Genomic DNA, 25990 nt, shown 5'->3' on the forward strand with positions numbered 1-25990 from the left:
GGATGTTTTATGAATACTTAATGAATACATTATGAAGGTGCAGTTCATGTAAAGCGTCACCCCATGGTTTGTGTGCTTTTTGGCCTAAGGGAAGAGCTTTGATAGAGGTTCTCAGAACGGTGATCCCAGCAGGAATCTCCCATGGCTTGGCCAGGGTGCTAATGTGGGCTGGGCAGCAGCGCAGGAGGGAGCGAAAACGGTGGCCGGGCAACAGCGCAGGAGGGAGCGAAAACGTGGGCCGGGCAACAGCACAGGAGGAAGCGAAAACGTGGGCCGGGCAACAGCGCAGGAGGGAGCGAAAACGTGGGCCGGGCAACAACGCAGGAGGGAGAGAAAACGTGGCCCCCCGTGGGGTCACCAGTACTGGGCTGAGAAACGCTGCCTTAGAGCTGGTTTGAGTCAATCCCAAACAGGAGGATACATTCAGGCATCCTCAGCTGGGTAAAGAGTCAAATACTGTCAAGGCAACAAGATTACAATCTGTGACACTCAAAGCAGGCCTTTACAAAATATGCCTTACAGTACACAGTAATAATTTGACTGTTAGTGCATGTACATGTAAAAGATGGACACCAGCTGGTCAGTGAGACATTCTGAGCTTGTCCCATATGTGTCTGGATATTGGGAGTCACCTGGGTGTCGCCTGACTGAAGCAGGATTGGCGGTGTAGGAGGAGCATGTGTGTATGTGTGCGTTTGTTTGTTCATTATATATTGCGTTCTGGAGACCAAATGTCCCAACAATATGATAAACACCTCTCATTTTTTTTGCTCTTCATAAGGGGAAATTCAACTACTGCATTGTCAACCTGTGACTGCAATCAAAAACCTAAAAATGCCAAAACTCTTGTATTGTTTGGTTGTTTGGTTACTTATGTCTAAGGTTAGGGCTGGGTGGGGGTTAGGGTTGGCATTGTTGAGATTTTTTTTTTTTGTATGGGTTTTTGCCCATAGAAATGAATGGAGTCGCCAAAAAGATACGTGTACAAACATTCATGGTGTGTGTGTGTGTGTGTGTGTGTGTGTGTGTGTGTGTGTGTGGATGCATGCATGTGTGTGCGTTTGGGTGTGTGTGTGTGTGTGTGGGTGTTGATGCATGCATGTGTGTGCGTTTGGGTGTGTGCGCATACAGATCTACATTGGGCACCTGACACCCCCATTGCCACTCGCGTATTAATGCTACTGCTTGGTACAAACCCACATTACCCCCCCCCCCTCCCCCCGTTACCTGCCTGCCTGGGGGAGCTTTGCTGTCCCGGAGTTCATTTAAAGGACGCCGCCATCTCCTCCTCTCTGCCGCAGCGCAAGGACAAAATGGCGGCCCGCCGCCACGTCGGCTGTGCTCGGCGAGCGTGACATATGGCTGAACACACCCGAAGCGGGTGACTGGCACGTGCCATCTCACGGCCATATGCCCCCAATGCGAGACTGGCATGCGGACCACAATTAATGGCTCGCCGTCAAGCGGCGCTATCTGATTCTGTGGTGTAATTAAAACGTGTTGGCATGGTGCTGGTAAGGGGGCAAGGGCAGCATGAAGAGCTTCGCAAATGAGCGCCTCTCCTCACTGGCCAGCGGAGGAGCGGACGCACCAATCATTTCTCGCTCTTAAAGCCGACTTAACCTGTGCTGCCTTTAATTCAAGATGTTTTCCAAGCCATAGGCCGGTATTAACCACAGTATTAACATGATATTAACCACGGTATTAACATGATATTAACATGGTATTAACCACGGTATTAACCACGGTATGCCATTACTGTTTACTTTGCTTGCGAGGGTGACATACTGGGAAGTAAATCGACATACTGAGAGTGAAAGTCGGGTACTGGGAACAAAAGCGCTGTTCTGGGAGCGAGGACAACGGCATACTGGGAATGAAAGCCATGTGCTGGGAATGGAAGCAGCATACTGGGAGTGAGGGCGACATACTGGCGACGAGAGCGATGTGCGTCTCGACCAGGCAAACGTGGGATCTTCTCCTTCAATGCTGCGCTGTGTCGACCTGCACATATGCCTGAATTCCGTACACAGAACGCACACCTGTGAGGAGAAGGGGCCGTAAAGCACGTAATAAACTGCCACTGAATTATTTTCCCATAATGAGCAGATCAGTATGGAAGATGGATGGATAATTAACAGACACTTTCATTCATACCTCACTTGCATATCATTCAGCTTTACTCCTTTGTAGTGGAGATTTTACTGAAGCGTGGCAAGTTAATTTATGCAGCCAACTCAAGGCTAAACCCGCAGCTCTCAACTCGCTCGTCCACTTAACCACTACATCACCTGTGCCCCACATGAGCTTTTTGCTTAAACAGACCTTTGAAAAGCAATTAGCTTGTTAAAAGACACGTAAAGCAGGACTTTTCATTTGTGCTAGATATCCTACTTCGCCATTTGTGATCTTTTCTTCTTAACCTCAAGCTTGTCCTTGTCATTTCTTTTTCCATATATATTTTTTGTCAATTTAAATAGCGTTTGTGTATAGTTAGAATTGTTTTCCCATCTTGATCAGATGTGCAGTAACCTTTCAGCGCCACCGGGGAAATCCAGCCCTCCACGGGCCATCCTGAAGCCAGGCGCTGGGCCGGCTTTGGCCTCGTCTCAGGGGAGGGTTTCAGGTCGGCCCTCCAAAGCCTTGGAGGAAGCAGGTGGCTCCCCCCATGCGGCTGGCGTAGCTTAAAAGCTGAGCGAGCGGCCTGTGGATCACTGAGGTGGGGGAGAACTTTGCAGCTCCGCTAGAGCCTCTCTCACTGCCCAGTGTCGCCACATACTCACCAGCGTATTCACCAGCGTACTCACCACATACTCACCCGCGTACTCACGACATACTCACCCGCGTACTCGGCAGCGTACTCACCACCGTACTCGCCAGCGTACTCGGCAGCGTACTCACCACATACTCGCCAGCGTACTCACCACATACTCGCCAGCGTACTTGCCAGCGTATTCACCACATACTCACCAGTGTACTCGCCAGCGTACTCACCACATACTCACCCGCGTACTCGCCAGCGTACTCGCCACCGTACTCGGCAGCGTACTCGGCAGCGTACTCACCACATACTCGCCAGTGTACTCGCCAGCGTACTCACCACATACTCACCCGCGTACTCGCCAGCGTACGCGGCAGCGTACTCACCACCGTACTCGCCAGCGTACTCGCCACCGTACTCGCCAGCGTACTCACCACGTACTCGCCAGCGTACTCGGCAGCGTACTCACCACGTACTCGCCAGCGTACTCGCCAGTGTACTCACCACGTACTCGCCAGCATACTCACCAGTGTACTCACTCCTATTTTATTGCTCCATTCCTCAGACAAAGTGATTCTCTGATTCCTTTTTTATTCCAGGTAATAAATCCGTCCCCCCCAGCTTACCGTCTTTTATGGTGGCTGTTATTTTACCATTTTGCATTTTGTTTACATGGGGCAGGTTGACTACTGGTTTTCTCGACTGATTGATCGCATCCACATAAAGGAGGCTCCGTTAGCTTTTTTGCCCCATGACAACGCCCCCTCTTGTTAGTACATTGCACTGCACCCTCCTCTGCTGATTAACATACAACTGAATGAACGCCAACAAGGATCGAGTGCTTTAAAAACAACAAATGGCACTTTAAAAGCGGGTGAAAGCCGAAACCCCCCATATATCAGGCTCACCTTCAGTATCATTCTGTGATTCTGTACGTGACTGAGTAGCTCATATCTTTACCCATCAGACATTAATTCCTGGGATTTATACAGGCTGTTTAGCTGTACGAAGTCCCCTGATTAATTTTTACATCTGTCAGTTATGTGGCCTGCAAAAACATAAAGACGTCTCAGACTTATCTGATCTCTGCATCTGTCGCCAAATCCCTGCCCCCCGTCCTCATCTTATCCCCCCCAGCTGCCTGCGGATGCCACGGTGTCGGGGTGTGGGTTAATGTTCCTGCCTACGCTGTCTTGCTGTGTAAGGAAGACTTTGCGGGGGGTTTGGCCGGCCGCGGTCCGGATGGAGTGAAACGTCGCCCGCATTGCTTGCGAGTGTGATCGATGTCCCCCGCGTCATCAACTGTGAAATAAAAGGGAGCATTTTTCACCGGGGGGGGGTGGTGGCTGGTGGGCGGGGGGAGAGCAGGGACACTGGAGCGAGATTTATTGTGTTGCCCAGGGTTCGCATCCCCAGGGAAGCGGCAGTAATGGGAGGTGGTGGGGGCTGTGCGGGGGAAGATTGTTCCTCCACCTGCCCATCTGTCATCCGGCGTATGAGGCGGCTGGACCGGAAAAAGGGAGGGAGTGTCAGGAAGGACGCCACGCCATTGGCCGAGGACGGTCATGTGGCTCTGTTTGTGTTTTTTTCATGCTACATGAATGTGAAGCGTATCAGGTCATGGGAACTAAAAGAAATAAACTGGATTTGCTGATTGGTTAGAGAAAACGCAAGGCTTGAGGGGCTGGGCGGGGGGCGCTGCTGGGACACCCTTTATCCTTCTCTGACTGCCACACACATTCAGCTCCTTGCTGTCTGACCCCTTGACCTCACCCTGGGTGTCCTCTCTCCCTGCAGATCACCTTCTTCATGCTGCTGTCCGCCGTCTGCGTCATGCTCAACCTGGCTGGATCCATCCTGTCCTGTCAGAACGCCCAGCTGGTCAACTCTCTGGAGGCCTGTCAGTTGGTGAGACACCAGGGGGCGCTCTGCTCCTTATTCCACCGCCATGTTGCTGTGGATGAGGACCTCCTCTCCTGTTGAGGGTTTCTTTTACTTATGCCCTGATTACACACCGCTAAGCCAGAGCTTCCCTCCTCAGGGAAAAGCCGATGTCTGTGTGAGTAGCTGCCCTGTTTCACCTCAGGGTTGTGGGTTTGAATCCCCCCCCCCCCCCCCCCCCCCCCGTGTGTGTTCCCTCTGGGAACTCGGCTTTCTTCCCGCAGTCAATAGACATGCCATTAAGCGAATTGGCGTCACTAAATTGCCCTCAGCTGCACGAGCGGTCGGGCGATCGATGTCCGTGGGGGAGGGCAGATGGTGTTTGGTACGAGGCGTGTGCCCCGCTGGTATGAGCTGAATCGTTTACTGTCAGTTACATCCGGCTGCTTGGCTGACACCCTTTCCTAAGGGACCGCAGTTTTTTTGCCTCTTTTTACAGCTCGATAATCATGTATAGCACCTTGTTCCTGGCTGCCATGGCAGCAGCTGCTCCGTGGACCCAAACCAGTTATGAGTCTGTCCTTAATAGCTGTGTTACCTGCCACCCGCCCTCTACCGGATGTATAAATAGTGAAATCCCGGCCTCCCACAGCCCGGACCCTTAACCCCTCGGCCACCGGGAAGCCTCGTTATTGCCGTTATCATTCTCGTTATCATGGTCACTTTGCTATCCCTCCCTCGCCGAAACAGAGCACCTGGCCGCCCGCTGCACTATTTAAGGAAGGCAGACAGGAGCCTTAGGGGGCCGCCTATCCTCGTGACTTTGAAGGGGGGCACATGGGTGGGAAACACATGGCATTTATAGCCCTTTATTTCGGACAGTCATTCTTTCATTTGTTTTTGTTTTGTGGGATCTGCCCCCCCCCCCAGCTGGTAGCACGCGATCTATTAGCACGCGGCTGGCAGCCATGTCGCTGTCCGGGGAGGGTATGCTGAAAGCCGGGGGGGGGGGGGCGGGGGCGGCTGGCAACACAGGGAGGGGGATCAAACTCAGCTCTCCATTGTCGTGGTAACAGAGCTGTATTCTGTATAATAGACATGCAAAATGCCCCCTGAATAGTTGAGTGTGGACTACATCTACTCCACCTGCTCAGTCTGCTCTACCTGCGCTGCCTGCCCTGCTCCTCCGTCTGCTTCTCCTACTCCACCTGCTCAGCCTGCTCCACCTGCCCCGCTCCTCCACCTGTTCTAGTTGCTCAGGCTGCTCCACCTGCTCTGCTCCTCCGCCTGTTCTAGTTGCTCAGGCTGCTCCACCTGCCCTGCTCCTCCGTCTGCTTCTCCTACTCCACCTGCTCAGCCTGCTCCACCTGCCCTGCTCCTCCACCTGTTCTACTTGCTCAGGCTGCTCCACCTGCTCTGCTCCTCCACCTGACCCGTCTGCTCTGCTCCTCTCAGGCTCTGCAATGCCCCTCACGGTTCGCATTTGTTTCCCCCCGTCATTTATATGATTGCCTGCGATTGCTTTATCTCCTGACAGCGTATGCCAGCAGAGCAGCAATGCCTGTCGAGGAATCAGAGGTCTGTGAATCGATTCAGATGGATACGCGCCGCATTGCCTGGGCTCTCTGACATCTGTAATCTGATGTCCTGCATTCCTCTGTGACCCCTGTTTTCCCACGGCTCATGGCACACACCCTCCGGATGCTGTGTCCTACACATTTGCTCTCCCTGACACTTTTTCCCGTCCCGATCGTCGCTCATCTCCTCTTTATCCTGGCATTTGGTTTGAGAGCACAGAGAGGTTGTGTTTGAACCCAGAAAGCCTTGCTGGGGCCTCAGGCATGGAATCCCCCGAAGGGAGCCTCTGCACATGGGGGCAGGGGCTATATGGCATGTAATGAGGATCATGGAGAGCCTGGGACACCATAACATCTGTGGGCCTGCGCATCTCCAGTCACACTGGAGCTTGGAGTTCTGAGCCAAGGGCAGGACCAGTTTCCCCAAAGCACCCCAAAGACAACGGCCAACAGTATTTAGCAGGATGGTGGTGCTGCAACACTTTTGGCAAAGCAAACCCAGATAGACTTAATCTGCAAATTTCCACACAAGCTGCTCGGAAGAGCCCTTGCCGCTGAGGTAAGCTGACTGCCTGTTGGGATCCTACCTACACCAAATGGGAGGCTCACAGGATAAGGATCTGATCCAAGTGGTCGGAGGCGTGAGTCACAGAGGACTCTGCTGTCGTCCCATCGAGCAAGGTATTCAACCTGAACTGTACCATTTAGGGAGCGTGCAAATGGATTAGCGGTGAGAACTGAATTATGTAAGTCACTTTGGATGAAAAGGCGTCAGCTAATTGGCTAAATAGATAATTATCTGTTGCCGTGGTAACCCTAAAGGGCCGTCCAGTGCCGAGGTGACCGCGATTCTGCGGAATACCTGCAGGGCCTGAAAATCCCAGACACTGAGTGAGAGGCTTTTTTCCCAGAAGACTCCTGCAGACACAGTAATGGGGGAGGGGGCCTCTTTGTCTTCAGCAGAGCTGATTTGGAGCCTGTCACGATAGGCCGGCTAGGAGGAGGGTAGAAATATTTGTTTTTTATCCCCTATACAGAGTATGACTGAAATATTAACATATACAATTAACCATCATTATCTGTTACTCTGCTATGCATCTCCTTGGAGACCATACCCACCATGACTGAAATATTAATGCAGTAATTTCCCTGATGTAATTAAACCCTGCTTGTAAGGTGCCTGTCCTGCTTTTGTTCAGTCTAGGTTAGGTGATGCCCCCATGCACTTTTCTGATCTGTCACATGAGACGAGAGCATACAGCTCGCCTTCTGTCCCAGGCCGACTCTGACAGGAGAGACCATAGTGTCCTCCATGAGACACGAGAGCATACAGCTCGCCTTCTGTCCCAGGCCGACTCTGACAGGAGAGACCGCAGTATCCTCCATGAAACATGAGAGCATACAGCTCGCCTTCTGTCCCAGGCCGACTCTGACAGGAGAGACCATAGTGTCCTCCATGAGACACGAGAGCATACAGCTCGCCTTCTGTCCCAGGCCGACTCTGACAGGAGAGACCGCAGTGTCCTCCATGAGACACGAGAGCATACAGCTCGCCTTCTGTCCCAGGCCGACTCTGACAGGAGAGACCGCAGTGTCCTCCATGAGACACGAGAGCATGCAGCTCGCCTTCTGTCCCAGGCCGACTCTGACAGTAGAGACCGCAGTGTCCTCCATGAGACACGAGAGCATACAGCTCGCCTTCTGTCCCAGGCCCACTCTGACAGGAGAGACCGCAGTGTCCTCCATGAGACACGAGAGCATACAGCTCGCCTTCTGTCCCAGGCCGACTCTGACAGGAGAGACCGCAGTGTCCTCCATGAGACACGAGAGCATACAGCTCTGTGAGTGGGACCAGAAATCATTGATTCATGTATCTTCTAACTGCTTACCGTGTTCAGGATCACACTGGGTGGCACAGTGGTGCAGTGCTTACTTATGGGGTCAGGGTTCAAGCGGAAGGCATTTGCATGGTCTCCCCATTTTGTCGTGGCCTTTTTTTCTGGTACTTCCAGTCTCCTCCACCTTGCACCCTTAGTCTCCAGATCCCTGCAACCTTGTATAGGACAAGTGGTTTGGGAAAATGGATGGATGGAACCCCATCCCTGCCAGGGAAACCCCCTGCAAGCGATGTCTGTAAATCTACTGTGCTTAGATGTAATTTTATTTCTATGTTAGTCTTGTTCTGTATTATAGATATTTATATGTCTGTGGATTATTCTACAGGTAAAAGGGTCAGACTCTTTTCTGCGTTTTGCTGTGTGCGAGAGAGACACCTGAACCAGCTTTGTTTGCTATGGGCTATTCCTGCAGACCGATTCAATGCGTAAATAAGCTGACTGTAAGAGCATAGCTGCATTCATTGTGCTTAGCGACAAAAGCCACACGTGTCTTGTAATAAATCCCCTTCGAATGGCAGTTTACACTGGATCAGCAGTTACTGGTTTTGTAACTTGTGCTGAGCTCTGGTACAAATTTTTATAGTTAATATGTCAAATAACGTAATTTCATTACATTCATGTGAAATGAAATGAAATCATCTAAAATGGATACAAACTGAATTGTCTTAATTATTCAATATATGTTCTTTTCCTTCCATATTCACACTACTGTACCTTTCTGTTCATACTTGTGGTTCTCCCTGTCCTGTGTTCTCCCTGTCCTGTGTTCTCCCTGTCCTGTGTTCTCCCTGGCCTGTGTTCTCTGTGCCTTTGCATACTTGTGCTTCTCACAGCCCTGTGCTCTCTGTGCCTTTGCATACTTGTGGTTCTCCCTGTCCTGTGTTCTCCCTGTCCTGTGCTCTCTGTGCCTTTGCATACTTGTGGTTCTCCCTGTCCTGTGTTCTCCCTGGCCTGTATTCTCTGTGCTTTTGCATACTTGTGCTTCTCACAGCCCTGTGCTCTCTGTGCCTTTGCATACTTGTGGTTCTCCCTGTCCTGTGTTCTCCCTGTCCTGTGCTCTCTGTGCCTTTGCATACTTGTGGTTCTCCCTGTCCTGTGTTCTCCCTGTCCTGTGCTCTCTGTGCCTTTGCATACTTGTGGTTCTCCCTGTCCTGTGTTCTCCCTGTCCTGTGCTCTCTGTGCCTTTGCATACTTGTGGTTCTCCCTGTCCTGTGTTCACCCTGGCCTGTGTTCTCTGTGCCTTTGCATACTTGTGCTTTTCACAGCCCTGTGCTCTCTGTGCCTTTGCATACTTGTGCTTCTCACAGCCCTGTGCTCTCCCCTCTACCTCAGATCAAGTTCGACAGTGACGGAGTGTGTGAGTGTTGCGAGATGCAGCACCAGAGCTCCGGCTGCAACAACCTGGGCGAGACGCTGAAGCTCAACCCCCTGAGGGACTGCAACACCATCCGCCTGCGTCTCAAGGTGTGTCCCGTGTGGGTGTGTGTGACGACGTCATCTGTGGGTGTGTAGAGGGAGAGGCGTTTCTAAGGAAACGTATCTGCCAGTATGCAATGGTTCATTCAGTCTGTGTTTCTGCTGGTGTGTGTCCGCCTTTGTGTGTTTCTGCCGCCTTTGTGTGTTTCTGCCGCCTTTGTGTGTTTCCGTCTTGTTCCTGTGCAGATGTGGGGAGCAACAAGTGCCCCTGTGTGCATATCTGTTCGTGTACAACAGCGTATTCATCCATGCTTTGTGCTTATGTGTCTTTGACTATATAGTGAGGATCTATGGAGCCTGCACTCCTTTGTTACCTCTTTGAGAAACAGCTGGGCTTTGTGTCACTGTACAGTGCAGCTACTGTAAAGACCAGGCCCTTCAGGAACCAGCATCCACCGGCACCGGCTGGCTGCTTGTTCTCTCACTACACGTCATCCCTCAGGCGCTTAATTCAGGTTCTCCCTGTGAGCCGAGGATGTCCTCAGGGAAATGGGGCAGCTTCCAGGCTAAGTCAGAAGTGAAGGAGTCATTGAGAGTTGGAGCATTAAGGCATAAACTTGTGTAAAAAGGCTGTTTGCTCCCTTCATGGAGAACTGAGTTATGAGTCTCTGGTAAGCCTGGCCACTGATTAAAAGGAGCTGATAGGGGTGGGGGGCACCTGATTCTGCAGGTTCTGGAGATGGACATAATCCAAGAAGCTGGCTTGAGTGAGTGGGGGGCGGGAGGGGGGGGTTATCCGGCTGACCTGGCAGCGCTCCCTTTTGGACACGCTGCCTCAGCACACGCCACCTTCCTCGCTGTGCTGCGTCATGTTAGGGGCCTCGGGAAGCAGCTCTGTTGTCAGACTCTAGTCTCTGTCACGCAGCAATGGAGACGGTGCCTCTCTGTTTTGGTCCAAATAATGTTCATCGTAAATAAAGGCTGTTCATACCGATTGCGTTTGTTTAATCAGCTGATTTATTTCCTGGTGTTTGAAGGCTTAAAACCAGAACATTCACTGGAAATCATTTATAGTTGTGTCTTCCAGATGGAACTCTCTAATGGGTTGAGGAAGGTTCCCCTCTATAACCACCTAGGAACCTGTAGCAGTACCCAGCAGTAATGCACTCAGAACCTTGGGAAGTAAATGCATTTGTAACCACAGGTTTGAATTGAAAAGTAGATTATAAGAGGCATGTCCATATTCTGCTAGCAGCCCGCCAATGTAGTCATACTGTTAAAAAGAATTATATACAGAAAAGCTAAACTGAAAAGCACATTTGCAAGAGCTAACTTAGCATAAGCGGCTTTGCGCTCACAGCTTGTGTGTTGGAGGGCATGAGCGTGCAGCCCTGCGGACGTCACATGCACAGGTGCGGCTTCTGCCTTCCTGCGTCGCTTTCGCTTGGCCTGCCTCTAGCTGAACTTTATCTACGCAGAGCGTCTGGAGAGCTAGGTCAACGGTACGTGGCAGCTTCAGGATCGTAGAGAGCCTCTGAGAGGACACCTACAGAGCGTGACTCTAACCCGTCATGAGTGATACTGCGACTGAACCGAACTGGAATGGAAAGATACACATTTCTAATTCAGCTTTTTTGAAAACTGAAGGAGGTGCCAGTTATTATACAGTGTGCTCTGTGAGTCCCAAAACTGTCTTTGACTGGCCATGACGAGGTAATTGTTGGGATACCCAAGAGTGTAAGAGAGAGTTTGATATTGGGGAGGACCAAACTTAATCATTTAAATGTAAAGGTCTATTAATTGTGGGGTGGACGAATGAAAATAAATTAAATATTGGGGGGGTGCATGCCACCCCCTGGCTCCTATGCCTCTGGGTATCCATGCCCTTCCATTTCGAGGGTATTATTGCAGGAATAACCTTGGCGTGATTTATTGGGTCAATATGTAAATGTCAGTCACACAGTGGTAATGGATCTACGCACATGTGCTTGACAGATGTACCGGCATTAAATGGGCTCCCCGTTGTAGAATCACACCAAAGATTAAGAAAAGGTAAAGGGAAGGTTTGCAGTTTAGACTGTTTTTGTTGTACGTGAGACTGCGCTGCACGGCGGTTCATTATTAATTATGTAGGTGTGCAGTTATTGGTTTGGCTCATGTGGACCATACTGGCAAAGCACATATTCATAAATAGTTGTATGCAGGTTTTACTCATTTGCATTATGGGAAAATACCCAAATTCCATCCCAGTATTAGAAGCTACAAGCCTGATTTAGCAGGTTTCGGTAAATAATGGAAAGAGGTGAATGTCAGATGCATATAGGAGATATGCTTAATGTCAGTATAAAATTATTATTTTTTTATTTAGTTAAATAATATAATAGAGATGTGATAGCAAGTTGATATGGATGGATAAAAAGTCTAGCTATGTACTGAGTATCCCATGGTTTTTGGCCTTACTGGCATGTGGGTTGTTTGGTATTCAGAACAGTCTGCACTCTGTACCGATGAAGGAACTGGCTGTATCCTGGGGGTTTTGGGTAGAACCAATGAAATAAACTAACACTCAGAACAGAATGTGAGTTCTGGTTATCGCTACCCACTGCTAATGAATAAAGCTAAGGAAATGGACAAAGGGGGTCAGCAGTAACCTGAGCAATGCAGCACCTGGGCGGTTCCATCGTGTTTATCGGCATTGATGGTGAAGTCGTTAACGAAATAAGTTTATATTTCCATGCTAAATCTGTCCCGGGTGAGATTTTTCTCTTCTGTATGTATAAGTGCAACAAAAGGCAGTGTCACTGCCCCAAAGTGCTTGGGGTTCACAATTTTTCCCAGTTTTGGTGTCGTGATTGAGGAGCCTCTTGTGTGCAGGTATTCGGCCTGGGAAACGCGACATCCCACAGAAATACCAATTACACCAGCCCTTCCCATTTGTGGGGAATTTTAAATCTTTTTTAATAAAATATCATTTTCACATATAGTCACAATATGATTTTTAAATGCATGTTCTATCTACATTTAATGTAGATATTAAATTCTGTTTAGCCACATTGTCGTCCATTTCAGGTAAAAGGTCATAATGCGATCTGTTTCGAGCATTTATTTTTAATTGCAGTTTGAGGTTTGTCATGAAGAAGGTTACTGCAAATTCATTTCACAGCCAGTATCAGTATTAGGAGACATGTGTTCTCACAGGAGTTCATGAAGTCTGCTAGTAGCTTCCCCCACTAGCCACATCAATCATGTTTAAGGATGACATTGGTTAATCTAAGGTAATTATCTAATGTCTTTGCCAGTAAGATAAATTTTGACCCATAACCTAAATAGTGAATGAAATGATCCTACAGCAGACAACAATTTTTATTATGCCATGAAAAAATATAGTTTAACAGCCAACGGATTATTTATTCATTCATTATTTTTTAATTTGTTCTTTTAATGGCCAAAGTTACAGGCTTGGGGTCTGATCCGGTCATTTAAATAAGGGTCACCCTTAGAGCGCCGTATCTGTCCTGGTTCTGGGCAGATCGTTCCGGAATATGACAGTGATCCCCCCCCGCCTGCTGACAGTCACATGAGCACGTCCAATATGCATAAAATACACACCAGAAATGCAAACAAAAAGGGAAGAATTCCTAATTGAAAGCACACAGGAGCTCTTTCTGGTGTGTGGGGGGGGGCACTCTGGGAGGGGGGGGTTATTATGGGCTGTAGCTGACTGGCTCTAGAGAGCTGTTCTTACCTTTTATTGCTTTTTATTGCTGGAAATGCTGCGCTAAATGTTCCCACGTGCCACTTTTATAGTTGTTTTGCGTTTTATTTCACAAATGAGAGCAGAGCGACCTGTGAAAGAAAATGTGCCTCATGTAGAGTCCCAGCAAGGCGGGGGTCGGAGCGGCCTCTGTGCGGGGGGGTCCGGCCGTCCGCAGAACTGCCTTCCTTCCATCCCTGCTCTCCCTTTCACTTTCTCTTTCTTCATCCCTCTTTCCCTTACCTATTTAATTTATTCCTCTCTCAGATTGCTTTCAACCTCTGGAAAAATTCCTCTGTCCCTCTTGAATAAAATTCCATTCAGTTGCTCTGGAGAAGCAATCCCCCCCCCCCCTTTCAGGCCCCCCCCCATCCCAGTGCTGACCGTTTTCCTTTCCCGCATCCTGCTGCAGGAGCTGCTCTTCAGCGTGTGTGCCCTGAACGTCATCTCCACCATCGTCTGCGCTCTGGCCACCGCCATGTGCTGCATGCAGATGGTGTCTACTGACGTGCTGCAGATGGTGAGTAGCATGACTGTGGTTGATCTCCCAACCAGTCACCTTCCTCAGGTGGGCCTCAGAGGCGTCCCGGCCAGTTTGCAGGGCTTTTGGATAAATATCCGTCACTGTTGTTCATAGGGCACCAGTTACCCCAGACAAAGGATGTAAGGTGTGCATGGTGGCGTAATAGAACTCATCTCTCCAGACATGACAGCGGAGGAGAGCAAAGTAGAGCTGCTTCTCCTGGACCCCGGTGAAGCCTTGAGTAGTGTCTCACGGTGTTGTTTATCTAAGACAGTCATTAGCACCTCCTACTGACTGGCCAGATGTCTGCAGGTAGCTACACCCTGCCAACGAGCCATCGCTCCAAACATTGTTCTATAATGTATAAGATGGCTGTTGGCTTGGCAGAGGGTGTATCACAGGACCGCACACACCAGCCTGGGGGCCCCTGGCAGGAACGAGCGGCTTCACCAACAGCCTGCTTGTTTCAGATTTGCAAAAACCACTAACCTGGAGCAAACATTCAGGAAGGAAAATAAAGGGGAAAAAACAAAGGAACACGAAGGGTGAGGGTGGCAGCAGCCGGCGGAATGCACGATGTGGCCTCCATGTTGGGTTGCCGTGGTGATTTGTCGTGCAGTGCCATCCTTTAAATGACCTCTTCCACCTCACCGGGGACGAAATGGTCTCTGTGTCCCTTCCGGAAAAAAAAAAAAATACCGGAATGCTTCACGGCCACCGGGGAAATCAGCACTGCAGTGTGACAATTCACGCTCCGCGTCCTTCGGAGAGACACTGCCCGGGAACGGAAGGCTGTCGCCCCTCCCGGCACTCGTGACATCACACAGGTTAACCTCTGTCCAGCATCCATTCAGAGGCAGCCTCTCTGATATCTTTGGAGGATTCTTTGCCGACTGAAACCCGTAACAGATTCCCAAGGACACCGAAAGCAGCTCTCCGGCGTTTAATGAGCTCGCCGGCCCATGCCTTGGATGTCAGTGACTGTGTGGCCCAGTATTATTAGGCTGGCTGCGGATGAGGGGCTGCATGCCAGTTCCGCAGGAGGCTCCACGTCGCATTTAGCGCAGGTTCAAAGGGTCAAAGGTGCAATTTTATTTACATTTATACCTGGACTTTTCTTTTCTGCATTATTGGACAAAGAAGATCTTATTATTTATTTATTTTTTTTACGATTTTCCCTATTGATGGAACAAGGTTTTGATTAAATTATGTTGTTAAGTAGTGTGTTACAACCGGGGGTTAAATCAGAATCAGAGAGGAGGGAGAGCCATGTCAGCTACAGAGTGTGTGGTTTGGGGAGTATTACTTACATTACTTTAATAGTTATCATATGTACTTGTGTTAGAGATGCAGTGTGTTCATGTGTCGGCATGTTGTGTTTCCGCTATATTACATGCAAATGAAACTTAAAAACGCATCAAATTGGCTTATGGCTACAAGTAATAATCTTCCCTATTCATTTGTAGTATAACTGGGAAAATGCATTAAAATATCAAGTTATTCACAGATTGTGTCTTGCAGAGTCTAGCTAGTATGTAAAATTTTGGCAGCAGTAAGTCAAAATACAAAAACTGAAATTATCTCATGTACTTGAAAAAGGGATGACTTGTCAGAGCTACTAAAGAAAACTAATATTATATAGTAGCTGACGTTAAACATGATTTACAACTCAAAATTGACCTTTTATTCAACCATTTACTTTAAATCTTTTACAAATTTTGAGACATTAACAAAACGTTCAGGAAGGCAGAGCTACACTTTAGTAAGGTGCGATTTGGACATAAGGAAGCAGAGCCGCAGCCCGGCAGGGTGCGATTTGGACATAAGGAAGCGGAGCTGCACCCCAGCAAGGTGTGATTTGGACATATTGAAGCGGAGCTGCACCCCGGCAAAGTGCGATTTGGACATAAGGAAGCGGAGCTGCACCCCAGCAAGGTGTGATTTGGACATATTGAAGCGGAGCTGCACCCCTGCAGGGTGCTATTTGGACATAAGGAAGCGGAGCTGCACCCCAGCAAGGTGCGATTTGGACATAAGGAAGTGGAGCCGCACCCCAGCAAGGTGCGATTTGGACATAAGGAAGTGGAGCCTTAGCCCAGCAAGGTGCTATTTGGACATAAGGAAGCGGAGCTGCACCCCAGCAAGGTGCTATTTGGACATAAGGAAGTGGAGCCGCACCCCAGCAGGGTGCTATTTGGACATAAGGAAGCGGAGCTGCACCCCAGCAAGGTGCTATTTGGACATAAGGAAGCGGAGCTGCACCCCGGCAGGGTGTGATTTGGACATAAAGAAGCGGAGCTGCACCCCGGCAAGGTGCGATTTGGACATAAGGAAGCGGAGCCTTAGCCCAGCAAGGTGCGATTTGGACATAAGGAAGTGGAGCCGCACCCCGGCAGGGTGCGATTTGGACATAAGGAAGCGGAGCTGCACCCCAGCAAGGTGCGATTTGGACATAAGGAAGTAGAGCTGCACCCCGGCAGGGTGCTATTTGGACATAAGGAAGCGGAGCTGCACCCCAGCAAGGTGCGATTTGGACATAAGGAAGTGGAGCCGCACCCCAGCAGGGTGTGATTTGGACATAAGGAAGCGGAGCTGCACCCCAGCAAGGTGCTATTTGGACATAAGGAAGCGGAGCCGCACCCCGGCAAGGTGCGATTTGGACATAAGGAAGCGGAGCCGCACCCCAGCAAGGTGCGATTTGGACATAAGGAAGTGGAGCCGCACCCCGGCAGGGTGTGATTTGGACATAAAGAAGCGGAGCTGCACCCCAGCAAGGTGCTATTTGGACATAAGGAAGCGGAGCCGCACCCCGGCAAGGTGCGATTTGGACATAAGGAAGTGGAGCCGCACCCCAGCAAGGTGCGATTTGGACATAAGGAAGCGGAGCCGCACCCCAGCAAGGTGCTATTTGGACAGAAAGAAGCGGAGCTGCACCCCAGCAAGGTGCTATTTGGACATAAGGAAGCGGAGCTGCACCCCAGCAAGGTGCTATTTGGACATAAAGAAGCGGAGCTGCACCCCAGCAAGGTGCTATTTGGACATAAGGAAGCGGAGCTGCACCCCAGCAAGGTGCGATTTGGACATAAGGAAGTGGAGCCGCACCCCAGCAAGGTGCGATTTGGACATAAGGAAGCGGAGCTGCACCCCGGCAGGGTGTGATTTGGACATAAAGAAGCGGAGCTGCACCCCGGCAGGGTGTGATTTGGACATAAAGAAGCGGAGCTGCACCCCGGCAAGGTGCGATTTGGACATAAGGAAGCGGAGCCTTAGCCCAGCAAGGTGCTATTTGGACATAAGGAAGCGGAGCTGCACCCCAGCAAGGTGCGATTTCGACATAAGGAAGCGGAGCTGCACCCCGGCAAGGTGCGATTTGGACATAAGGAAGCGGAGCCTTAGCCCAGCAAGGTGCGATTTGGACATAAGGAAGTGGAGCTGCACCCCAGCAAGGTGCGATTTGGACATAAGGAAGCGGAGCTGCACCCCAGCAAGGTGCTATTTGGACATAAGGAAGCGGAGCTGCACCCCAGCAAGGTGCGATTTGGACATAAGGAAGTGGAGCCGCACCCCAGCAAGGTGCGATTTGGACATAAGGAAGCGGAGCTGCACCCCGGCAGGGTGTGATTTGGACATAAAGAAGCGGAGCTGCACCCCGGCAGGGTGTGATTTGGACATAAAGAAGCGGAGCTGCACCCCGGCAAGGTGCGATTTGGACATAAGGAAGCGGAGCCTTAGCCCAGCAAGGTGCTATTTGGACATAAGGAAGCGGAGCTGCACCCCAGCAAGGTGCGATTTGGACATAAGGAAGCGGAGCTGCACCCCGGCAGGGTGTGATTTGAACATAAAGAAGCGGAGCTGCACCCCGGCAAGGTGCGATTTGGACATAAAGAAGTGGAGCTGCACCCCAGCAAGGTGCGATTTGGACATAAGGAAGCGGAGCCTTAGCCCAGCAAGGTGCGATTTGGACATAAGGAAGTGGAGCCGCACCCCAGCAAGGTGCGATTTGGACATAAGGAAGTGGAGCCTTAGCCCAGCAAGGTGCGATTTGGACATAAGGAAGCGGAGCTGCACCCCAGCAAGGTGCGATTTGGACATAAGGAAGCGGAGCCGCACCCCAGCAAGGTGCGATTTGGACATAAGGTGGCGAAGCTGCACCCCAGCAAGGTGCAATTTGGACATATGGAAGCAGAGCTGCAGCCCGGCAAGGTGCGATTTGGACATATGGAAGCGGAGCCGCACCCCAGCAAGGTGCGATTTGGACATAAGGTGGCGAAGCTGCACCCCAGCAAGGTGCAATTTGGACATATGGAAGCAGAGCTGCAGCCCGGCAAGGTGCGATTTGGACATATGGAAGCGGAGCCTTAGCCCGGCAAGGTGCGATTTGGACATAAGGTGGCGAAGCTGCACCCCAGCAAGGTGCGATTTGGACATAAGGTGGCGAAGCTGCACCCCAGCAGGGTGCGATTTGGACATAAGGTGGCGAAGCTGCACCCCAGCAAGGTGCGATTTGGACATAAGGTGGCGAAGCTGCACCCCAGCAAGGTGCGATTTGGACAAAAGGAAGCGGAGCCTTAGCCCAGCAAGGTGCGATTTGGACATAAGGTGGCGAAGCTGCACCCCAGCAGGGTGCGATTTGGACAAAAGGAAGCGGAGCCTTAGCCCAGCAAGGTGCGATTTGGACATAAGGTGGCGAAGCTGCACCCCAGCAAGGTGCGATTTGGACATAAGGTGGCGAAGCTGCACCCCAGCAGGGTGCGATTTGGACATAAGGAAGCGGAGCCGCACCCCAGCAAGGTGCGATTTGGACATAAGGTGGCGAAGCTGCACCCCAGCAGGGTGCGATTTGGACATAAGGAAGCGGAGCCGCACCCCAGCAAGGTGCGATTTGGACATAAGGTGGCGAAGCTGCACCCCAGCAGGGTGCGATTTGGACATAAGGAAGCGGAGCCTTAGCCCAGCAAGGTGCGATTTGGACATAAGGTGGCGAAGCTGCACCCCAGCAAGGTGCGATTTGGACATAAAGAAGTGGAGCTGCACCCCAGCAAGGTGCGATTTGGACATAAGGAAGCGGAGCCTTAGCCCAGCAAGGTGCGATTTGGACATAAGGAAGTGGAGCCGCACCCCAGCAAGGTGCGATTTGGACATAAGGAAGTGGAGCCTTAGCCCAGCAAGGTGCGATTTGGACATAAGGAAGCGGAGCTGCACCCCAGCAAGGTGCGATTTGGACATAAGGAAGCGGAGCCGCACCCCAGCAAGGTGCGATTTGGACATAAGGTGGCGAAGCTGCACCCCAGCAAGGTGCAATTTGGACATATGGAAGCAGAGCTGCAGCCCGGCAAGGTGCGATTTGGACATATGGAAGCGGAGCCTTAGCCCGGCAAGGTGCGATTTGGACATAAGGTGGCGAAGCTGCACCCCAGCAAGGTGCGATTTGGACATAAGGTGGCGAAGCTGCACCCCAGCAGGGTGCGATTTGGACATAAGGTGGCGAAGCTGCACCCCAGCAAGGTGCGATTTGGACATAAGGTGGCGAAGCTGCACCCCAGCAAGGTGCGATTTGGACAAAAGGAAGCGGAGCCTTAGCCCAGCAAGGTGCGATTTGGACATAAGGTGGCGAAGCTGCACCCCAGCAGGGTGCGATTTGGACAATAGGAAGCGGAGCCTTAGCCCAGCAAGGTGCGATTTGGACATAAGGTGGCGAAGCTGCACCCCAGCAAGGTGCGATTTGGACATAAGGTGGCGAAGCTGCACCCCAGCAGGGTGCGATTTGGACATAAGGAAGCGGAGCCGCACCCCAGCAAGGTGCGATTTGGACATAAGGTGGCGAAGCTGCACCCCAGCAGGGTGCGATTTGGACATAAGGAAGCGGAGCCGCACCCCAGCAAGGTGCGATTTGGACATAAGGTGGCGAAGCTGCACCCCAGCAGGGTGCGATTTGGACATAAGGAAGCGGAGCCTTAGCCCAGCAAGGTGCGATTTGGACATAAGGTGGCGAAGCTGCACCCCAGCAAGGTGCGATTTGGACATAAGGTGGCGAAGCTGCACCCCAGCAAGGTGCGATTTGGACATAAGGAAGCGAAGCCGCACCCCAGCAAGGTGTGATTTGGACATAAGGAAGCGGAGCCGCACCCCAGCAGGGTGCGATTTGGACATAAGGAAGCGGAGCCGCACCCCAGCAGGGTGCGATTTGGACATAAGGAAGCGGAGCCGCACCCCAGCAGGGTGCGATTTGGACATAAGGAAGCGGAGCCGCACCCCAGCAGGGTGCGATTTGGACATAAGGTGGCGAAGCTGCACCCCAGCAAGGTGCGATTTGGACATAAGGTGGCGAAGCCGCACCCCAGCAAGGTGCGATTTGGACATAAGGTGGCGAAGCTGCACCCCAGCAAGGTGTGATTTGGACATAAGGAAGCGGAGCCGCACCCCAGCAGGGTGCGATTTGGATATAAGGTGGCGAAGCTGCACCCCAGCAAGGTGCGATTTGGACATAAGGTGGCGAAGCCGCACCCCAGCAAGGTGCGATTTGGACATAAGGTGGCGAAGCTGCACCCCAGCAAGGTGCGATTTGGACATAAGGTGGCGAAGCTGCACCCCAGCAAGGTGCGATTTGGACATAAGGAAGCGGAGCTGCACCCCAGCAAGGTGCGATTTGGACATAAGGAAGCAGAGCCGCACCCCGGCAGGGTGTGATTTACACATAAGGAAGTGGAGCTCCTCTGGGCTCCATCTATATTTAAACCCTGGTTACAACCTTTTCATAGTCAAAAAGTGTACCTGTTTTTAAACATTAAATCTTGATTCAGCCTGAGTTTCAGTCATACGGGCAAGTAGGAGTGAGTTTATCAGTTGGGGGGGGGGAGAGGGGCACAGCTTAATAATTTATACTTGAAGGTCTTTTTATTGGGGTTGATTTAAGTCAAATTAAATTTTTGGGATCACATGCCCCTGCATCCCCTCTGGATCTTAGGTCCCTGCATATAGGAAAGCTTGTAAATTGCTCAGACTGGAGGTGAAGCCCAAGTCCTGAAGGAAAATGCAAGGTGTGACGTGGTTTTAAATTGGAGGGCAGCTCAGATTAACCGTGGCTGTTTAGCAGTGAGGTCGTTTTAAGGTGAAAGACTAAATCCCCGTCGAAACTGATTCCACATAAAGACAGGCGGGCGCTGGAGTGTGGCTCCTCACCGTGCTTCTTTAGAGGCTAATCAGTTTTGGAGATGCGCGTGGAGATACCCCGGGGCTTTTCCGTTCAACGTCTTCGCTTTGGCTTTTGTTTAGCGTTGGTGCATTCTGCGCTTATCTCTGTTCCCAGATGTTGTGTTTTAATGTGACCGTGACCTCAGAAGCACTTGCATGTTCACGGTCTAGGGTTTTAATGTCGCTGTGACCTCAAAAATCTGTTTGTGTTCATGGTTTTGGCTTTTAGTGTGACCATGACCTCAGAAATCCTCGTGTGTTCACGGTCTTGGCTTTTAGCGTGACCTCAGAAATCCTCGTGTGTTCACGGTCTTGGCTTTTAGCGTGACCTCAGAAATCCTCGTGTGTTCACGGTCTTGGCTTTTAGCGTGACCATGACCGCAGAAACGCTTGCGTGTTCACGGTTTTGGCTTTTAGTGTGACCGTGACCGCAGAAAACCTTGTATGTTCAATGGCCATCTCTTCATTTTGAATATGACCCAAGGTAAGTGTCAGGGCTCATGTCTATTAAACTGGTTTATGGATCTCATTTTTTTAACGATGCTATTGCACTTCTGAGTACTGTAAAGGAAATTTGGCACCTGTTTCCTGAGACAATTCTGAAAACCCGGCCTGTTCTGTTTCAGTTCATGCCACGCCGATCACGTTCCATGAATGCAGACTGCATGACCCCCCACGGCACCATCCTGCACCAGACCCTGGACTTCGACGAGTTCATCCCTCCAATTCCCCCACCCCCCTACTACCCCCCAGAGTATACCTGCACCCCGGTGATGGAGACCCAGAGGTATGGCAGTGCCTGACTCCACCCACAGAGCCACACTTCAATGGTCATTCGCCACCAGTGATGATGTCACGCCTTTTGCTGCGGGATTTCATGGCGCACAAATTCATTACCCTGTCATGTATTACTTAGCCTGTAATCTCTGAGCTTCTGTGTATGCATACATAAATATGATTAAAATGGAAAGTTATCTCATTTCCTGTGAAACTCCATAGGAGATGAACTTTGCTGCCAAGCCTATCGATCCTCCTGCAATAAACCAGTTATATTCTCTATCGTAAAAGCATGTTGATTTAGCTGTAGTGACAGGCCCTGCTGGCTTGTCAGGGAGGCCATAAAGGAAGGAGCAGCCATTTCAGCAGCCTTGTCTCTAATCGACGGAAACATGCGTGAAATGAAGATATGAACAGAATGTCAACCCATGACTTATGGGGAGGAGCTTTACATGTAACGACACTCTCAGTACCTGTTTTGGTTATTTATTGGTTACATATAGCAGTTTGAGGGCTCAGTCAGGATCAATATAGCCTCACACCCCCAGGACCAAAGGTTCCAGTCCTGTCCCTGGTGTGTTCTTCTTTCACAATCGAAAAACATACATTTAGGCGAATCTACTTGATGCTTTTGTCCAAAGCCACTTACAGTAGAGGGAGAGGTTACAATCCACGTGTGCTATATGGGACTTGAACCCACAACCTTTGTGTTGCTTACACAATGCCCTACTTGAGCATTGAGCTAGAGTCGCACTTGGTATTTTCCTGGGCAGAACTGGCATGTACTTGGATGGATTGGCTCTTAGCCGACCTGAGCACACAGTCACACCAGAGAAGAGTGTGTCATGTCATTTCTCTTGTGCTTCCCTTTAACTCTGCTGCTTCTTCTCCTTTATCCATCCATCTCTCCGTCTGTCAGAGGGTTTCACCTGGACTTTCCCCACTCTCCGTTCACCGCCATCTACGGCATGCCCATCAACAGCCCTGGGACACTGTACCCCTCGGAGCTGCCTCCGCCCTACGAGGCCGTGGTGGGCCAGACGCCAGCCAGTCAGGTGGGCCCCCTTGCCCTGCCTTTCCTCAAACTCCACCCATCACGTGTCCTTCCTGTCTCCCCTGAAGCTCGATGCCCCCAGTGCGACGGTCCGAAATTCAGGAAGCCACTCACCACGTGCACCAGAAAGCAGTCGCCTGTGGAGCCATGTGTGAGGTCGCATCGTGAAGGCAGCGGTGTGTGGGGTATTAGTGACCCATTAAAGATGAGGCCAGACAGATCTCAGGGTAGAGACGAGGGGGCAATTTTGAGGGGTGAAATATTGCTTTTGCATCCAGGTCCTCAGGAGGTGCAAAGTTTGGACAAATTGAAATGGCACATTTCCAGGAAGCTAGAAGACCCGCAGCTCAATGGGCTGCTGCCGGCTGCGCAGACTCCGCTGCCCAATATGTGGAGCATCTCTGTGAATGAGGAGACCCAGGCTATGGGCAGAGGCTGCCAGGGAGTCGGCAAGATGAATCCCTGCTTCATATCTGGCTCGCTCTCCATAAAGGAAGGAAAACCGCACGGCCCCCAACCTGGCCAGAGCTTAAAAAGCCTCCCACCTTCTGGAAATCTGCCTTCTGTGAAAATTGCCTCTGATAAATAATGAATCAATACTGCAGCCAAAGCATTTTCTATAAAGTACTGGAAGAATCTTTATTGTCATTATTATTATTTGTGCTATACTTTCACGTGAAATATATCCTTCTCTGTTTGCATGTGTTTATTAATGACCTACAGATTCTACAAAGTGCGTCTGTCTGTGTAAACCTCTGGAAAAGTATGTTTATCTTTTCTGGACCAACTTAAATGCAAAGGCATTTAAGCAGGAATTTCAGGCTGGATGACATTGAGTAAGATCTGTCATCTTCAGAGAAATAACATCACTTGAAATCTGACTTTGCACAGAGGCAAAGGGGTAAATCGCGTAATGTGATCTTGTAAGATCTGCAGGAATTTGCTCTGTTGCAGGTTCGAATCACCAACCAGCAAAGTATCACTGAGGTACCCTGAGCAAGGTACCACCCCCCCAAGCACTGCCCCCTTTCGTTGGTGTGCACTGTGCACTGTGCACTGTGCACTGTGCACTGTGGTGTGTCATCAGTGAAAACTAATCACTTTCATTGCATTTCCTGCTGCCTTACGGGGTGGACGAGTTCTGCTAAACACCGTGGTAAACTGAGGTTAATAGCCTTGCTGGGAGGGGGAGGCCCAGATCTACTGAGAATGAGGATGCTGGACAGGAGGGGGGACACTCAATCCATGGGGACAACGGGGGGGTCTGACAGTCCAACAGCTGGTCCGTTACCAGATCCTGCTTCTGCTGCAGGATGCTGCCACAGTTCTCCGTGAGTGTCCTTGCGTGTTATCCTGGGAATCGTTTTCATGCCGCTCTTCCTGAGGCGCACTTGTAAAACTGTAATAGGCAGCTCAGAGAAGGGCCATGAAGGATAAAGGGAAAAACGTAGATGGTCAGGTTACGGCGACTGGGACAGGTCTGCGCGTGTGCATGCAGCCAGAGCTGGGGAAAGCTGCGCTGGAGATTTGGAAACCAGCAGCTGAGCAGGAGTTGTGGTGCTGGGGAGGCCTGTCAGATCTGTGCCCCCATCCTCCAGCCCCCTGCACATGTATGTCCTCTGGCTAATGCGCGACTACTAGGGCGCTCCATTGAATAGACTGTACTTTCTACCCGATTCAAGTAAGCATATGTGAGTGTATGTCGCCCCCTGCAGGTCACCACCAGCATGGAGCAGCAGGCCACCGAGTCCAGCCTTTGTGAGAGAAACACTACAGCTGGCTTCAGCACACAGGGTGAGGGGGCCAACAGGACAGGTTGCCATAGTGTATAATCTGATGTGCTCTGTATGCCTGTCCGCCGTCACGAAACTCTCTGAGCAACAGCAGCACATTCAGAGACAGTTACTGCCTGTTTGTCCTGCTCGAAAAGACAACTTTATTAATTACTTGAGTTTCCTGTTGTTCCCACTCTGATCATTATGTACTTCTATTTAACAATGGCAATGCAGAACACTGCAGGAATTTAATCCGTTAAAGAAAACAGGCATTTCAAAAAGTGTGAATCTGCAGGGTGAGCATTCCCTGTGCCGTTCGGCCTCTTGGTGGCGGAGGTTTGCCAGCGGCCCACCGCATACCTTTCAGTGGCCATAACTCCCTGGGGCTCAACAGAAATGCATCTGTGTTTATGTGGACTCTGGTGTGTCCCCCCCCGCAGCCTCAGTGGACAGCGCCTCCCTGATGGTGTCAGAGTTAGCCGAGCTGCCTGACCACAGCTGTTCCTCCGAAGACCTTTGTTCCCTGGAAGTGCAGGGCTCCCTGCGCTCCCCCTCGGACCTCTCTCCCTGCGACGCACCCAATGCTGGTCCGATGGACGGCAGCATCACCAGCCTAGAGAACAGCGTACCCAGCTCGCTGAAGCACCAGCCCCACAGTGAGGGCGCCCACACCCAGGAGCGCTCCCCCGACTGCTCATTGGACAACATCAGCACACTGGGGTGGGAGGAGCCAGCCAGGGCCACGCCTATGCATTCCAGAGAGAAAGCCAATAGGATGCTAGCCCGTCCACCTCCTCTTCGTCCTCCTCCTGCCTCCTCCTCTGCTTCCACAGTCCAGTCAAGTGCAGCCCCAGCCTCTGTCCCGCCTGCCTGCCCCTCTCCCTCCCCACCGCCCCGGCCGCGTGGACACAGGCTGTGCTTCAGCGTGTGGTCCCCCTCATCCTCTTCCTCATTCTCCTCAGCATCACAGCCCCCCTCGGGTTCCACAACCAGCTGCTTCTCACCCCCTGAGAAAACCCGTTCTGCACGGTCCGGCAGGAGGTATCAACTGGCCCGAATTGTGCGTTCTACCAGTGACCCCATATCCTGTTCGTCCATCTCTAGAAGTACGTGAGTCTCCCTTGTGCCTGTTTATCTATCAGCTTGTCCTGAATACAGTAATATCTGTAATATCCATCCAGCTTTCACCGTGTCTTATAGTACCGTGACTGTGTCACCTTTCACCGTTTCTTATAGTACCGTGACTGCGTCAGCTTTCACTGTGTCTCATAGTACCGTGACTGTGTCAGCTTTCACCGTGTCTTATAGTACCGTGACTGTGTCAGCTTTCACCGTTTCTTATAGTACCGTGACTGTGTCAGCTTTCTTATAGTACCGTGACTG

The 25990-nt window shown here is 51.0% G+C and overlaps 1 protein-coding gene across 1 annotated transcript in view; it reads left to right on the forward strand.

Annotated features, from left to right (window-relative positions):
* fam189a1 (family with sequence similarity 189 member A1) overlaps positions 1–25990 on the forward strand; it is a 92170-nt gene that overhangs the window by 59011 nt on the left and 7169 nt on the right. The window contains exons 3-9 of the mRNA XM_048969526.1: positions 4559–4669; positions 9450–9581; positions 13700–13807; positions 21628–21788; positions 22698–22833; positions 24548–24626; positions 25048–25713. Of these exons, the coding sequence (XP_048825483.1) occupies positions 4559–4669; positions 9450–9581; positions 13700–13807; positions 21628–21788; positions 22698–22833; positions 24548–24626; positions 25048–25713 (1393 nt within the window). The remainder of the gene's footprint in view (positions 1–4558; positions 4670–9449; positions 9582–13699; positions 13808–21627; positions 21789–22697; positions 22834–24547; positions 24627–25047; positions 25714–25990) is intronic.

This window comes from Brienomyrus brachyistius, chromosome 11, assembly GCF_023856365.1.
Source record: "Brienomyrus brachyistius isolate T26 chromosome 11, BBRACH_0.4, whole genome shotgun sequence".
Taxonomy (NCBI): domain Eukaryota; kingdom Metazoa; phylum Chordata; class Actinopteri; order Osteoglossiformes; family Mormyridae; genus Brienomyrus; species Brienomyrus brachyistius.